Source organism: Equus caballus, chromosome 10 (assembly GCF_041296265.1).
Source record: "Equus caballus isolate H_3958 breed thoroughbred chromosome 10, TB-T2T, whole genome shotgun sequence".
Taxonomy (NCBI): domain Eukaryota; kingdom Metazoa; phylum Chordata; class Mammalia; order Perissodactyla; family Equidae; genus Equus; species Equus caballus.
The window spans coordinates 70,455,936-70,472,567 of NC_091693.1; the positions used below are offsets into that span (position 1 = coordinate 70,455,936).

Below are 16,632 nucleotides of genomic sequence, written 5' to 3' on the forward strand. Positions count from 1 at the left end.
CCAGATTCCTCATATTTGATTTCATTCCTGGCTTAAGGGAGAAGTGACTGACGTTTGGACTCCCACTCCAGAGTCATCGCAGAGTGAGTGAGCAGCCAGCGTGCGCTGGTGTCACGCCTGTTCCCTGCTGAGAGAACAGAATCACTGCTAACTGAAACAGGAGAGATGATTACCAAGGCTGCAGCTTGAGAAGCAACATATACGACACCAGAGGGGAAAGGGCTATTTATTTAGAAAAGTTCACCATCAAATCACTGGACAGGATAAACAGCTCATGGAGAAAATCAACACTTATTACAATCAAAAGGGAACCCATTGTAATTTGCTGATTTCTCTAAGCACTCTCAACGTGATGTTGCACAAAACTCCCTTAGGCATCTTCCACTGGAGAAGCAACCGTGATTGTGCAAAATCCATCTCTTTTTTAGTTGATACTTCTTTCCACGGTTTTCTGAATTATATTTAGCCATAATACAGTGTATCTGATGTTAACAAGCACCCAATTTAGCATTAATTTCTCTAGATGGAAATATGAGCCATATGTTTATGTTAGTAATAGCAACACTAGGCATTTTGATCATTTTTGAGCAGATTGATATATTTTTATCTCAAAGAGGGAGTTCTGAGAGTTTGTATTCATTTTTGAAGCATCAGCAGCTTTCAGTACAGAGGCCACGTGAGTTTTCTAATCTTATTTTATTTAATTTCTCTACCGGTCTGACTCTGATTAGAGGCTCAAATAAAACTGTGGTTCTTCTATGCCTCAATTATGTTCAAGTATTTCTTGTCTTTCTCCTGGCACAGCAGCCACTGCAAGGAAATGAATTGTTACAAAGTTGTAGCAGAGTAGCACTAGGTTCTTTCAGGTGACTATTACTCTAGATTTCCCGATGGTTGAGATTTTTTTTCTTAATATACTCAACCTCATTAGTAAATACATTTTCACAAGGGTGTAGAAATCCAGGAGAAGCACATCTTTCCAAGTGCTCTCTTGAACGCACATAAACAGCTTGGATTTGGGCAGCCAGCAAGGGGCACGTAAAACAAAATGAATTAAAAAAAAAAGTTGCACATAGAGTAATTTTAATCCATTCCATTTTTAAATACCACAATAGATTTAATTCTCACAATAAATTAAATAGCCATATTCAGTTTACAAAATAGAATTACTTAGTGTGAAACCAGTATTTACAACAATATACATTATGTACAGGACACTTCTCTTTGTTGACATACAACATGGAAGTAAAAGGACTTGACTTTCCAATGTGTGATTGACATGCTACAAGTGACACCATGGTCCATACGGGAAAACGATAGTGCAAAATCACCACAGGAACTTTGGAACAATGTCAGTTTCATGAGATAAGACATTCTTTGAAATAATAAGAAAATAGTATTTCCTGTTTCCACGGCACCAATTCAGTATCTGAATTAAAAAGCCAGCTTTCCCTTAGAAAAGAATGCATAACTGAACCGTCTACTTCCTGAAGCTTCACAGCCATTGGTACATTTTCACACATTAATCTTTTGGCTTAAATCTATGAAAATGGTGGGCGACAAATTCTGACTCAAAGGAAGACCAGCTCTTTGAGAACAGCTGAAGTCACTTTCCCCTAAGACCACCACCAATTCTTTTTGTAAATAGCTTAAAAGATGCAACTACGCAGACAGCAAATTCTTTTCTGTAAATTTTCAATAGAAAAAGAAGTCATCTTATATTTGGTCACACACTGTGTATGTACAAGTATACACGGAAAAATGACGTGGATAGTTGTGTCTAGGAAAAGTGCATATTTTAATCTAGAGGAGACCTCGTATGTCTCCAGGCACAACACATAGTGTTGTATGACTTATTATTTTAGGGCCAGTTCAATGTCCTTCCAGTGATCTGGTAAAACTTTTGATTAAAAGGGTGAAAGAATTTGCGCAATTTGGTAACGACAGAGGGGTCCACCTCTGGATGAATGCGCCCCTTGCTGCCCGCCAGGCACTTATTAAAGATAACGTTAAATCGCAAGCAGTAAAACCCTCTGGTAGCATTGAAATATAAGTTATACTGACTTATCCTTGGGGGAAGATTTAGAAACTTCTCCACGAGCTGAAGTTCTGGTAGAGGTTCCGTGATGAGGCGATCGCCATCGACAATGTGAAATTGCTCAATTGGAAAGTATTTCAACCACCTTTCCAGATGTTTGGTGTAGATGCTGGTTCTTACCGCCTTGTATTTTGTGTTCACTTCGCAGGTATTAGGGTCTATCGCCAGCTTCTCAAACTTGTAATAAGTTTTGTTCTTCCTCTCCTTTCCCTCTAGCACCTGAGTGTAATCAGAAATAGCTCTTGTGGTTGGCTCCCTGACAATGATCAACAACTTGATGGATGAGTTCATTTTGTAAATCCTTTCTGGAACCTCCTCCGTGATAAAATATGCTGGGCTCTTTTCAATTGTGATTTGCTGAGGGTAGGAAAAAGGCATCTTTTTCCTATACCACTCAATGCCCTTGGCATAATTCTCATCATTGTCAAAAAAGTGGATTTCTTGGGAGGCTTTGACCACTGCAGGATGGAGGTTCAGCATCTCAAGCAGGGCCCTCGTGCCTCCTTTCCTCACCCCAATGATAATGGCCTTGGGGAGCTGCTGGACCAGGTCATGAAGGCGAACCTGCTCCTTGGAAGTGTTGCCCTTCCGGAACTCGTGCAGCAGGCCACGCTTAAACTGCAGGGCGCGCAGAGGGAATTCAGCCTGACTGCGGGCTCCGAATCGGCCTTCAATGGGGCAAATGGGTTGTAGCCTGAAAGCAACAGAGAGATGCTTTAAGAAGCTCATTGCAAGTAACTTCTCATTTTTCTGGTTCCCAGTCAGACTAAGACTTTAAATGCATAAATAAAACCACTGGTTCCCAGCCTGCTGCAATCCATAATGAGCATATGTTTGGGAAATTTTATTTTAAGCAACCCTTTATTAAAAGGAGCACACATAATTGATGGGATTTTTTTATTAGTGCTCCTTAAAATTTTTATTCACCAAGCACTTAATTGACTACGGCGTGTACTTATGTTCACAGGACAGGACAGACAAGTGACACCAGCCATACTAATAGCCTTTTAACAGCTCACCAGTTAACATCATTTAGAAAACATGAAAGGAGGAAGATTATAATCTTCAGCTGGGAGGCCGAAGGGCAGCGAGGAGGCCCCGTCTTTTGGGTTTCACATGGTATTATTTTCTTGCAGCTCAGTAGCACTCATATGGCCCTTAAAAATCTTTGAGATATAATCAGAAAAGAGGTCCGTCTCTGTCCTTGGCCTTTTGCACCATCAACCTACAAAATTCCAATCTTGGCTCTTGCTGAGCTTTTCATTCTCTGAGAATTTCTGCCCTTGGATTTGGGGACGGCTAGGAGAGTACTATATTTCTTCTGCCTTTCTCTCTCTATCGAAAGAGGTCAGGATTATGTTTTCACTTTGCTGAATGTAGGAACAAACCCAACTGCCATCAGCAAGTGCTGTATATCACCCACCACACCTGGGATCAGAAATCAACAAGACTTTGGCAGGGCCAGAAACCTCAGGTCCTCATTGCCAAGCCTGTTTATTTCAGGGATTCGAGCTCAGGAAGGAAGGAATGCAATGGATGGAGCCAGAAAGAAAGATTCCCACTTCAACGTTGCTCTAAATAAGGAACAACCACCTCTGCTTTTCTCAGAGAAAGATGTGGTAACAGTCACGATGATATTAGACTGGAGAGACTGTTTAATTTGGCATGGCCAATATATACGGCTGGTAAATTGAGTTTTCTTTCGGGTGTAGTCTGGAACTGAACTGGAATTCATTACAATTTCCCTAAGCTAATCTGAGAAAGCATTTTAGCCTTCTTGGTAAGAGGGTACAACATTAGTCAAAAGGGCCACTGAACGAATTCCTCCAACTGAAGCATCTCGTTATCTTAATAATTTGGCGTCTCTTTCCCCCTCTGTCTGGTAATGAGGCTGCTGCTTGCTTTTCCTGAGAGACCCTAGTGTACCTTTCTTGTCTTCCGAAAGGTTTATAACTAAAGGGAGAAGGGAAAAACCTCAAGGTCAGGTCAAGGCATTCTGCAGAACTGAGGGGAGACGGCTTGGCCCACGCCCTGTTTAAACAGCTATCTGTCCAATGCTTAAGGAAAAATAGAAACATAGTTCACTTTTTTGTGGTGTTTGTTTTCTATGATTTTAAAAAATTCATGCTTTTTGTGGACAACGTGAAAATCTGCAATATTATTAAAAAACCAGTTTACCACAGTTAATATTTAGAGAAACGTGAATTTTGTTTTAAAAAATTTGTCAACAGGATTAATATGCTAGAACTCTAAATGAAAGATATAAAAGTATCAACATACACACAGTCAAAGAAGTTTTAATCCTGACATTGATTGGGATATCGCAAATTCATCTTTTAGCTCTTCTTGGCTTCTGGTTGGGAATTAAGCACTAACCCCCAAGGCGTCCATTGATTGTAATGGATGAACTTCTCTTCTTGCATCTAGAATGATGCCAGTGCCATCCTTGAGAGAACTGAGGAAACAGTCAATCAAATCCTTTTCTGTAGGACTTCATTCTCTCACAGAACCCTGGCAGAGAGAGGCTGAAAGAGACCATCTCTGCCCTGTTTGCACTGGAAGGAATTTCCCTACCTTCTTTTCCTTCCTTCCTTCCTTCCTCTTTCTACCTTCTACCCTGGGGACTCATACCCTACAGAACAATTGCTTTTTGGACTCAAGACAGGAGAAAGTATCACATTATTTCTACTTCCTGAAGAGTGGATTCTGAGCAGCGGCCCCAGATTAAAAAACACGGAATCTCAGGATTGGAATGGACAGTAGAAGGGACTGAGCTCAGTCTCCCACCCAGAGAGCAGGGTCTTCAGTTCCTAAAGGACAGGACTAGGTAAGCACGTGTCAACTGCAGACATAACTACTCAAACTCTCAAGCGAGAGGTTTCGTGAAAGCTCCTCAAGCAGTCCCATTCCTGGGGCGAGCTATCCCATTAGAGACTGCAGACTGGGCTACAAATGTGTTGACTAGGAGCCGGCCCCGAGGCTGAGTGGTTAAGTTTGCGCGCTCTGCTTGGGCCGCCCAGGGTTTCGCCGGTTCGGATCCTGGGTGCAGACATGGCACCACTTGGCATGCCATGCTGCGGTAGGTGTCACACATATAAAGCAGAGGAAGATGGGCACGGATGTTAGCTCAGGGCCAGTCTTCCTCAGCAAAAAGAGGAGGATTGGCAGCAGTTAGCTCAGGGCTAATCTTCCTCCAAAAAAAAAATTTCCATTATGGACATAAGATAATGGCACCACCTCAAGGCTTTTCACTAACAATCAAGCACTAAGGTGGGAAGCCATGAGGTCAGAGATAAGCTCTGGATCATACTGTTTCCCAGAGTTAGCAACTAGTGAGTGGGAAGTTTACTCCGGAATTTTGAACTGAAAAGAGTTGTGGGAGTTCCATTTACCAGTCCAAATTGACCTGGCGGAAGGAAAACAAGCACCATTGCTACATTAGTTGTTCATATCCGAGTGACACAGTCTACAGATTAGAAAAGGAAAACTGTAAGGAAGATATTTTTGTTTTAACGTGCGGCTGCATTTTCACAGAAAATGGGAATCGAATTCATGGAGAATATACTTCAGTCGTTCCAGTGCAAGGATTAATTTTAAAGGGCAGAGAAGGAAGCTTCGCATTTCAGATATTAACTTTTTTGTCCTTTCCAATCACACGGGATGTGGGACAGTCCAGAAGTATTCAACGTGAAGCCAGCTGATATTGCTGCGAAGTGTGCAGGTCTAGTACCGCTCAACTGTTTGCTTATTTAGAGCCAAAGCCTAGCTCTGTAAATTTCCTCTCCATAGATTTTTCCATTGCTTTCTGGGCAATTACTCTGAGCGACAGCCTCCTTGTCTGATACATTCAGCTCCTGGAAACCAGAGCTAATTAACATAGTTAAAACTCCCCAAGCCTACAGCCATCTTTCCAGGGCGATGGATTCCAAACTTGATGAGCTCCTTTACAGGCTCATACATAATCTTAACTCTCCTGGTAGCACATTAATTGCGCACTCATAAATTTCAAAATGAAGATACATAAATACATCATCGCTATTTTGCTACAGCTAGAGGTCAACAACCACATGCACACAGACCGTGCTGAGCTCCAGTAAATGGCATTTTTACTGTACACGGCTTTATCTCCTCTCTGAAAACAAATGTCAATGCACGCAGAATACAAATGGATCTTGAGGAACATCTTGGCTTGAGCAACTTGGATCTCTTTCTTTTAAAGGCTTGATAATCAAAATTAACACTGCAGAAAAGCATGTTTCTTAGGAATTTCAAGGGAGGAAAACAAATGGGTAGATTTAAAATTATGCCCTGAGGAAGTTTAAATCAAGAGACACTTAAAGTCACACGGGCATAAACATGTGTTTAATCACCTACCTATCCAAGCTCCCAACTCTGGCGACCAGATACAGGAGACTCCCAACGGCAAGGCTTCCCAGCACCAGCAGCTTCTGTCTCAGCCACGCCTGCTGTTTGAATAGCATGGCCCTCCATCAACCTTCAGGACTTCTGCAGCCTGAGAGACGGGGATAGACAGAAGGGGGCTCATCAGCAGTCATCTCTTATAGGCTCTGTTGATTGTCACAAAGCCAAGCAGAGGTAGGAATACAGGTGACTAAGTGATGCCACCTGAGGAACAGATTCATACCAACCTTGACAACGTTCATGGTGTAACAGGTATTTAGTGAAACTTACCTTCCTTTTTGCTGGACTGTCTTATAAGATCAAATACTAAACTAAGGGAAGACACTAACTAGACAGAAACTGCTAGGCAATTGTCAAAGTAAATTAACACACATATATTAGAACATACATATTATATATGTATGTCTGTAGATATATATACATTTGTTGTTGTTAATCATTCAAAGAACACTGATAAAATGAGCAACTGAGCAACCTAAAGTTACCAGCAGGGTAACCAGTACTGTAAGTCCTGCTTCATCATAACAGCACAAATGGAGAAATTGAAATGCCAGTTCAGTAAGTTACCATTTGGGGTATAACCACGACATATTTTGCCTACATGTTTTTGTTTTGTTCTTGTTGTGAATGGAGGAATGGAGCAAGATCACAAGCTATTTCTTTACTTACCGAGGTTATCTCTGGTAACTATCATGACTTCAAATGTCTGAGAACAGTAGCTCCAAGTACCTGATGTTTCCCTTCACCTCCTCTGCCCGGTCCTGGATTGGACTGACTGATTCTGAAAACATGCTCAGACTAGATGCCCCTGCTACGCGACCCCTCCTGGCTCTCAATGAATTTAAACAGGTTTGGTGATAGGGGTCTCGCCTTACATCACAGCAGAAGCTTACCTGGAAGCTTTGTACTCTTATACCTGAAATAAAGGCCAGCTGAGGAGCATAAGGCTTTACTAGTGCTGTTATTAAATTTGGGGGAAAAAAATGCAAGCTTCCAATTCAGCTTTTCTTATTAAAAATAAATCCAATCCCTCTTTCAAGATAAGATTGCTTGTTTCTTATTGAAACTCCAAATAGTAACCAGAGAGGAGGGACCACAGCAACGGGTCATGGTTAGAAACTGTTTTGCTGTAATGGTATCTCTATATTTGCCATGTGAAGATTTTCTCTGTGCAAAAGGAATATGCTAGGATTGATTGAGTGACCTGTTCATTCATTCATCAAGAAATTCCTGAGCACTGACAGCATTTCCAGCTATTCTACTAGGTTTATAGGGATCCCCAAAAAGATCCTGAAAGAGTTTTAGCCCTTGGAAAACTAATAATGTGATTAGGGAATTGTGAAACAACCAGGGAACCCAACCTAATTCATGACAATGTAATGAATAAATATTGGGGAAAGAAAATGAAGGAAATGGTCAGGGATGTCGGCTCCACAGGAATGCTTTTTTTGTGGAATGTCGTTCACGATTTGGTGAGGAAACTGTAGGAGGGCATCTCAAAAGGGAGAGAGAAGAGGAGCATTCATCCCCAACACACAGTCAACAAATACTTATGGAACATGCCTAGGTGCTAGATTCTATACTGGGTGCTACAGAGATAGTGACTAGCATGGGAGTCTATAGTCTAGTGGAGAAGACAGATAATAAACCAGTAAATATAGGATTCACAGATACCTACAAATTGTAATAACAAAGGGAAATCATAGGCTGCAGGGAGAAAGAATAATGGGAGGAACCTACTTCAGTCCTTCCTGAAGAAGCGACACTTGGGCTGACACCTGGAGCATGAGAAGCCAGGAGGGCAGGAGCAGGGCCAAGTGGGTTTCAGGCAGAGGAAGCAGCATGCATAAAAGTACTGAGGAGGGAAAATGCCCTGCTAGTTTGAGAAGTGATGGAAGGCCGGTGTGGCTGGACACAGGGATTGAAGGGAAGAGAGAAGGCTAAGAGCAAAAGCAAAGAGTAGGCAATAAGAAGGGTCTTTGCAGGGAGTGGGTGAGCCTGAGGTTCTGACTTGGCATGGCATGCCTTGTGTATAAGTAAAATGGGGAAGAATAGGGAGAGAGAAAATGAGGTTTTTAGAGGGCTATGTGACAAGGACATTGTCCAGGTGATATTTCAGGAAATTCTCAGAAAAAACCCTATGCATCAGATAGAGTTATTTCCACTTTATCGACAGGTAAAGTGAAGCTCAGATAATTTTCTCTAACTTGCCTGTGATCACGTGAAGGCAAAGGCAGTCACTTATGCAGCATGATTCAGGGCTTCACTGCCAGACTCTATCTCCCTTCTCCAGGCTGATGTCCGACATCCTGGGTTAGAGCCACATGCCCTCAGCACAGGGCTCTGAGCCCTGGTGAAATGCAGGTACCACAGCAAGATGCAGAACAGGGTGGCAGAAAGAAACCTGTGTTCAAGACCCCCAACCATATTCTCCCCTTAGTAGCTCTGTAATCTTAAGATGGCTGCTTAGATTATCTGGGCCTTCCTTCCCCTATCTATAAAATGGGGACAATCTCTGACCTCCCCACTCCATAGGGCTGTAGTGAGAATGAAATGAGGTTTCCATAGTAACATCACTATCCAAAGGTTTAGGAACATGCCAGATTAACATAAAGGATTATGTGTCATTTCTATCTTAGCGTGAATGGATTGAATGTGGATTCACAAGCGGTGTGAAAGAATAATAGCTGTTACTGTATTTGGTTGAAGAGAGCCAGCTATAAATGGAAGAGATGGCAAAAGTAAAGGTAAAATATGGTTGCCCTGTGGTCTTAATGTGGGTCACCGTCTTCGTAGAGAGCTGCAGCTCGGAGGGAGACTGGGGCAGTTGTCTGGCCTCCTCAGCTGTCTAAACGTAGATCCACACTCTCCCGCTCAAAACTATACTACACAAGGCTTTGTCCACTTTCTCCAGCTCATTGGTCCACCTGTCTGTCTTTAGCTACAGTTCACCCGTTGTTTAAGGTCTAGGATAGGTCCCAGTTCCTCTACGAAGCCCTCTCCAGCTGATGCCCCAGTCCACAGTCCTCTCCCTCCTCCAGTGAATCCCTGTTGTTCTTGCAGTCAGAACCGCAGGAAGGCATTCCATGGTTTGTAAGTGTTGGGTTAGTGTTAGCTGCTGCCTTCTGTGAGTATCACGTCTCCTAGCAATGGGCTAAACCTGCTGACTGACTCAGAGGCACAAGAAAGCTAACTGAATGGTAGTGACCCCAGAATCTGTCTGCTTTGCTCTATTGGCTAGCAGTTCTCTATGGTGAGCGTGTAGAACATTTAGAAAACACACCCCTGCCACCACTCTCAGAGACTCCAAGTCAATGGGTCTGTATTCATTGTGCATCTGTGCTTTTACAGCGGAGCAAATGGTACACAAAACTTAAAATCATTTTCTACTGTCTTTTTTCTCTTCAGTCACCACGGACAATAAACTCTTTCTCCTTAATTTCTCCTTGTCTTGTTCTGTCAAGGCACTTGGTGCCTCCCTTATTTCTTAACATTTGGGTGTGGCTTTGTGTTCATTTCCTATGGCCTGTACAATCTGATTAGTCTTCCTAATACAAGTTATTTTGTCCCTTATTTGGTTTCGGTTGTTCACCGGATCAAGTCCAACCTCTTTCTCTTGATAGCCCAGGCCTTCCTCTGAGGCCCGAGCTTGGGTGGTCAGCTGCTTTCCCTCTTACTACTCACCAACACTGGGCTCAGTGTCCTTCAGGTTGGCCTCTTTACTGCCCCCCATTCCCCTTCACTCTCATCTCTATGCTTTTGTTGGCTCCCTTGCTGGCCTGGAATGTCTTTCCTACATCTCCTCTTTCAAGACTCCAGATCCTATTAATATCTCCTTGGGGAGGGTGATCCTGACTGATGTGGAATTTGGGGGAAAAAAATACCAATACACTTGCTGTTGGTGAGGAGTAATGGGTCAGGTCCATTAGGCAGTAATGGGTTAGGTTCTTAATTACAGGACCGAAGAGTAAGAGCTGGGCTCAGGGAGAACACTTGGGACACACGTGCTCATAGGGGATGAGCGAGCTATGAAGCAACCACATCGTTGAACTCTGCCAAGTTTGGCAGGCAGGAAAAAGAAGAAAAAAATGACTGAGGATGTGAAGGCTGCTGAGGAAGTAGCCCAAGATTTAGGAGAATATCGCAACAAAGCTATCACGCCATCTATGCAATGCACATGTTGTCTGGAAAACAGTAGTTATTGAATCTGACTGAATATGAGATCATTATTTTTTCTACTTCCACTGAGGATCTTCCCTTCTCAAAGGCTCCAATATTTTCAACCATAGATTCTCCCTTTATGATAAGTCCAGTTCTTACCATGGAGGTTTTGCTCTGTGGGATAAGCAACTCCTCCCAGTCTAGCTTCTTCATGCCTGAGATGCCTGAAAGGCACCCACTGAGGATTTCTCTCTTTGGGAGACCTCATTTCTCCAGTCTTTTGTTTGTAGGGCTGGCTTAACTCCTTATACTGCCTCCTCTACTTATGGGAAGTCCATTTCACCTTCCAAAGCATCCTCATGTCTACTGTGATGCTGAGGAGAGCTAAAACTTTTATTTGAGATCTCAACTAATATGAATGAGTCATCCATGGGGAAGTGCAAAGACAACTCGATTGGGAGTCAAAGACCTTGAGTCACACTTTGGTTTAGTTTTGTAATTGAAACTTTCTGAATTTTGGTATCCTCATCTGTAAAATGAAAATAATGTCTATCCCAGAGGGTTGTTATGACATGAGGCTTGAGTAACACACTGTGCAATAGAACTTTATGAACATCTGGGCACTTTACAAAAATGAAGCATAATTAATATCTTCAGGAGGCTGATAAATTCATCCTTGCAATGCATTTTAAAGAGGAAAAGGAAAAGTAAATGCAGTTCTCATTAATAGTACAATTGGATTGTGAAAAATATGTCCATTTTTAATATAAACAACTTTTAATGGAAACCTGTTAGCATTAGAATGCAAACACTATATTTTCTGTACAAAACAAGATGGCACAATTACCAAAAACGAAAATACAGAGTGAAGACTATCTTGTTAGGCTGAAATCTCTTGGAATTTTTGAGAAATGAAGAAGCCAAGCCAGTAGTTTCTAATGAGTTTCTCTAGGACACTAGAAGTGAAATCTCATTCTGTTTTATAAGCATCTCAGACTACGTGCTAAGTAACAATATCATAGCAGCCCCTGAATAAAGCTTGCTGAAGGAAAACCAGAGATGCTTGGTTAATTTAACATTCAAGATGCCTCCTTGGTTTTCTACAGCATCATGAAGTGCTCAAGCGTCTGCCAGGATGGAGTCTTAAAAGCTGGGAGTTGTTGCTCTTGGTCTAAGAAAGAGAAGTCGCACCATCCAATCTTTACAACAACGCAGTTATACTGGGGAGAAGCTAATTGATCCTCCAATCTCTAGTTCCCTTCCCTTTAGCCCCGCCCACTTTAATGGATATTTTAATAATCTTTCATCAGAGCAATCATACTGGTAAAAGGCAATTTATATAAAATTAAAGTTCTTAAAAAGTTTCTTTTTCTTTAAAAAAAAGGTTAAAGACCTACAGTGACATTTAAGCCCTCCCTCACCCCCAGTGTTTAATCTCTCAGTGTTTTCCATTTTGTGTGCCAAAAACAGCATGATTATGGTTTCTCCAGACTATTAAAGCTTTAATAGACACGGTATCTTAGCTGAACAAAACACGGTATCTAAATAACAGAGTGCGGGGCCAGAACCAACAAATTGGAAAGACATCTGGCTGTTTCGCCAAAGCAGCACTAAGCAAAGAAAGAAATGATTCCCAAGCTGCAACAAAGAAATAAAGGAATTCAAAAAAATAATAGTAAAGATACGTTCAAGTGCCGCTCAAAGGCTTGTAGACATGGTTACTGCAAGCTCTTGGTACCAGTAAAAACAGTAACAGAAACAATAGTAGCAAAGTTTATTAAAAGTGACTGTAATTATACAGCAGAATTATTCCAAGGAAATCATAATCATCTTTTGAGTATTAGCTCATTTATTCTGAGCAACAGCCAGATGAGGTAGACAGGAACTACATTTATTGAGCACTGGGCTTTCTGTTCGTTTCTTTCACATTTATTATCTCATGTAATACAGCGGTCCTGTGAAATACCATCCATTTTATTTTTTCTGATGGAAACTGAAGAGCAAAGAGATGAGCAGATTATTTACTCAAGGGCATGTGGTTGGTCAATGCAGGAGGATCTAAATTCAGAACGATGTGACCTCAAAGAACGTGGCCCCTGGAATGCGATGCCACTCATAGAGCGTCAGACGCACGCCTGGGAGACTCTTAATAGATGCTTGGTTACTGATTGATGAGAGCAGACAGAACCACTTAACTCCACCAAAATTACCTGCGGTGGAACCTTGAAGTGGAGGATGGGGAGGTGAAAAAGAACGTGAAAGAGGAAAACCCTTTCCACGGAGGGGAAGGTAAAAGGGGCCATTTGGGTGGTTTGAACTTGATATGAGGAAGTAAAAATATTAATAACTAATGACAATAAGAATAATGATGATGATGATGAAAGGTGGTGTTTTAATAGAAAGGTTTTATAGAAGTGCTTTTATAGTTTACAAAGCGTTTTTTGTATTCACCCTACCATTTATCATTAAAACCGACCAGAACCTCTTGTTCGCCCCATAATTCAAGAACTGACTTTCCTTTTGGTAGGTTTTATAGTGGATGATCAAAAAACATTTACAGTAGATGATGCCACTTGATTCTGATTCTTATGTGCTGATTTCCACAGGATCTTGGTGAAATCTGTTAATCACCTCTCATTATCTCCCTACCCCCATTCTCCCTTACCCCCAGCTGCTCCCCTCACCATCTCAGTGAATGGCTCCCCCTCTGCCTACTAGGTCCCCCAAGTCAGAAACCTTGGAGTCTTTTATCCTTGGCTCCGCCCTTGCCCCTAACATCCAATCAGCCAGTAAAATTCTACCTCCTACTATGAGAATCCACTTACTTCTTTGCACCATCATTTGTGACTTCCTTGGTTCAGGCCACACTCTTACACTCTTTCTCTTAAAGTGTTATGGGCTCCTAACAGGTCTCCTTACTATTAATTATTCTCTGTACTGATGCCAGTATGGTCTTCCCCAATGGAAATTTGACTATGTTGCCTTTAGGCTTAATACACTTTTTATTTTTTTGCTTTTTGGTGAGGAAGATTGGCCCTGAGCTAACATCAGTTGCTAATCTTTCTCTTTTTTTCTTTTCCTCCAAAGCCCCAGTACGTAGTTGTATATCCTTGTTGTAGGTCATTCTAGCTCTTCTATATGGGATGCTGCCACAGCATGGCTTGATGAGCAGTGTGTAGGTCTGGGCCCAGGATCCGAACAGGCGAACCCCAGGCTGCGGAAACGGAGCACACGAACTTAACCACTACACCATCAGGCCGGCTTCTAGGCTTAATACACTTTAATGGGTCCCTATCATCCACATGGTTTTAGAAGACCCTTTACTCCTTTCCACTGCAACTCCACACAACCCCCAAGGTACAAACCTCAGCACACAAAACAACTTGCAATTCTTTTGAACAGGCCATGGTCAGTTTTGCTTTAGGGCCCGAAGCATAAGGTTTGCATAGTCCGAAAACAATAGCTCTGTGCCTCATTTATCAAGTCTGGGACACCAATAGATGTGAGGAGTAAATGAGCTTGTAAAGTAATTAGAACCCTGTTTGGCACATGGTAATACTCGATAAATGTGAGCCATGTCCTCTAAAGCTTCCTTCCCCCCTCCTCCCAGGTTTTGGTTTAATTGGTAGCTTTTAGAACTTAGGTTCCTTGGGAAAGTCTTTCTTGATCACCTAGGGCTGGCTTACATGTTCCTCCTGTGTGTTACCACAGCACCTCTATTTAATTCTATTAAAACCAACTGTCACTGTCTGTTTACTGTGTGTGTCCTTAACTGGAATGTAAGTTCCATGAGATTACGGACTGTGCCTTGTGATTATGGTATCACTAGCATTTAGGGTCACAGATGCTCAGTAAATAATTGCTGAATAATCGAATCAGGAATGAACTTTCTGTTCATGAATTCCGTCCGTTACACGGAATGAACTTTGACTATCTTAATAGCCACGGTGTCTGGACACCACATCTCTTTAAGTAGGTGATAGTACTTTATCTTTATATAGTACTTTGGAGAGTGCTATATGTGTGTAAGTGACTTCATTTTCCCCACCTTTTATTTTGAAAAATTTGAATACCTATATATCCTTCGCCTAGATTTACCAATTGTTAAATTTTGCCACATTTGCTTTATCTTTCCCTATGTATTTCTATATAAACGCATATTATTTTTACTGAACCATTTGAGAATAAGTGGCAGATTATCAATATTGCAGCATGTTAGAAGACCCCCACCTGATCCCCATGAAGTCCTGAGACGTAAGTGGGGCAGTGAGCCTTCTTGTCCCAGAGGCCCAGGGAAGTGAAATGACCTGCTCGAAGCCTCAAACTATTAAATCTGGAGTTACCTGCTAGTTTGGGGCTTTTTATATTGTACCATCGGCCTCCTTACTGAGTTCATGTAATGTTGACAATGTTATAGATTTTATTGGTAGGAACAGGTACATCACTCATCTTTTCTTAAACATTCAACTTGTAAATTCTGACGAATTGGGTATCAAAAATAAATAAATAAATAAACCTTTGGCAAATGGTGAAGGAGAAAATATTCTTAGGAGATTTCTTGTCCTGTCTCCTATTTTACTATTCTTTTCTTAATTCCCTTAAAGAAAGAAAAATTGAAAAAGCTCTTTTTACATAACATGAATAGTGGCGGCACCTAATGATGCCCATCCATCGGAGCGTTGCAGCTGGCTCATATTTTGCAAGCCAGTTGTTAAAGCCATGATTAAGAATTATATTATGGAAATTCATAATGAAGTGAATTAAAACAAAGGCAATAAATATTAAAAACTCATTATTTCCTAATTACCATACTACATTTTACTATTATCTATGCTCTTGAGGTTAAGTCTATCGTATCTGTACAGTGGAGATACTACTGTGCCTCTTTTCTCAATTCCACATTCAGTGAATTCCTGTTGCTAGCTTCACATTGGCCATGGGGGAGGAGTCATACAACTGAGATTGACAAACACTACAAACCATCCCCTCTCCCCAAGAACCAGTTGTTAAGTATTTACCTGCACAGCACAGATGACATTCCATTCATTAACCGGGTCTTTCCCAGGTACCCACCACGCGTGCAGTGTGATGCCCAGTACCGTCTGGGGAAGAAGGGTGCGCTCTCTCTCACAGTCCCTTCTCTTTGAAGCCTCCTCCATTCTCCCGCCTTTCTACAGAGGCTGTTTTCATTTCTGAGGCCCCTACAACCCCTTTCTTTCTTCCTATTTTCACTTTTCTAGGTCTGTCTCCTCAGCTTTCTGTGCCTCCTTCCAGTTTCTCCCTGCACCCTGCCACTGACGGTGTTCTCTAAATAGCAGAACTGAAAAAGAAAGAACGCGGTGCTATCAGTCTTAGGTAACGTTGATAGAGGAAGACAAAGTACAGCTAAATGCCTTAGAAAATCTTATGAGGATTGAAGAAATCTGTGAAATAATTTATAATTAGTTTGTACACAAATTAATACTAAAAGTCTCCATTCTTGGGCAGACTAACATTTTCTTAAATTGCAGTATTCCGAACATGCCTCAAAACTTTCCTCTTTTTATTACCAGAGACACGTGTTTCCTCTCAATCTCAGCTCTCCCTCTCAGGGCCAGAAAGACTCCACCAAATTCTGACATTAAGATAACCGCCTACATCACCAGTCATCAACAAATATTGACTGAGTACCTACTATGTGCCAGGCACTGCAGATGCCAGGAATAATGTGGAGAACAAGAGACACAGACCCCGCCTCTTGTCATCTTCTAGTATTCAAGGTCAACTATTAATAAAAGTATAAGGAAATTGTATGTTCCCTTAAACACAGAGCCCAGATCCTCTTAGCTGGCAGTGAAGGAAGAATCCCCACAAGCACAGGGTCTGCTGGACCTCAGAGTCTCATCTCCTGGCCTTAGGATCCACCTCCCCCACGGAGGATCCTTGCCTCTTAGCCAAGTAGCCACAGTCAC

The 16,632-nt window shown here is 41.8% G+C and overlaps 1 protein-coding gene across 11 annotated transcripts in view; it reads right to left on the minus strand.

The window, feature by feature from the left end:
* Positions 1-210: 210 nt before the first annotated feature.
* The window catches only part of HS3ST5 (heparan sulfate-glucosamine 3-sulfotransferase 5), a 262,850-nt gene continuing 246,428 nt past the window's right edge, over positions 211-16,632 (minus strand). For all 11 annotated transcript variants that reach the window (XM_070225447.1, XM_070225449.1, XM_070225448.1 and 8 more), the window contains 2 exons: positions 6,473-6,611; positions 211-2,792 (listed from right to left, as the gene is read on the minus strand). In XM_070225447.1, coding sequence (XP_070081548.1) covers positions 1,862-2,792; positions 6,473-6,579 — 1,038 coding nt within the window. In that variant the 5' untranslated portion in view covers positions 6,580-6,611 and the 3' untranslated portion in view covers positions 211-1,861. The remainder of the gene's footprint in view (positions 2,793-6,472; positions 6,612-16,632) is intronic.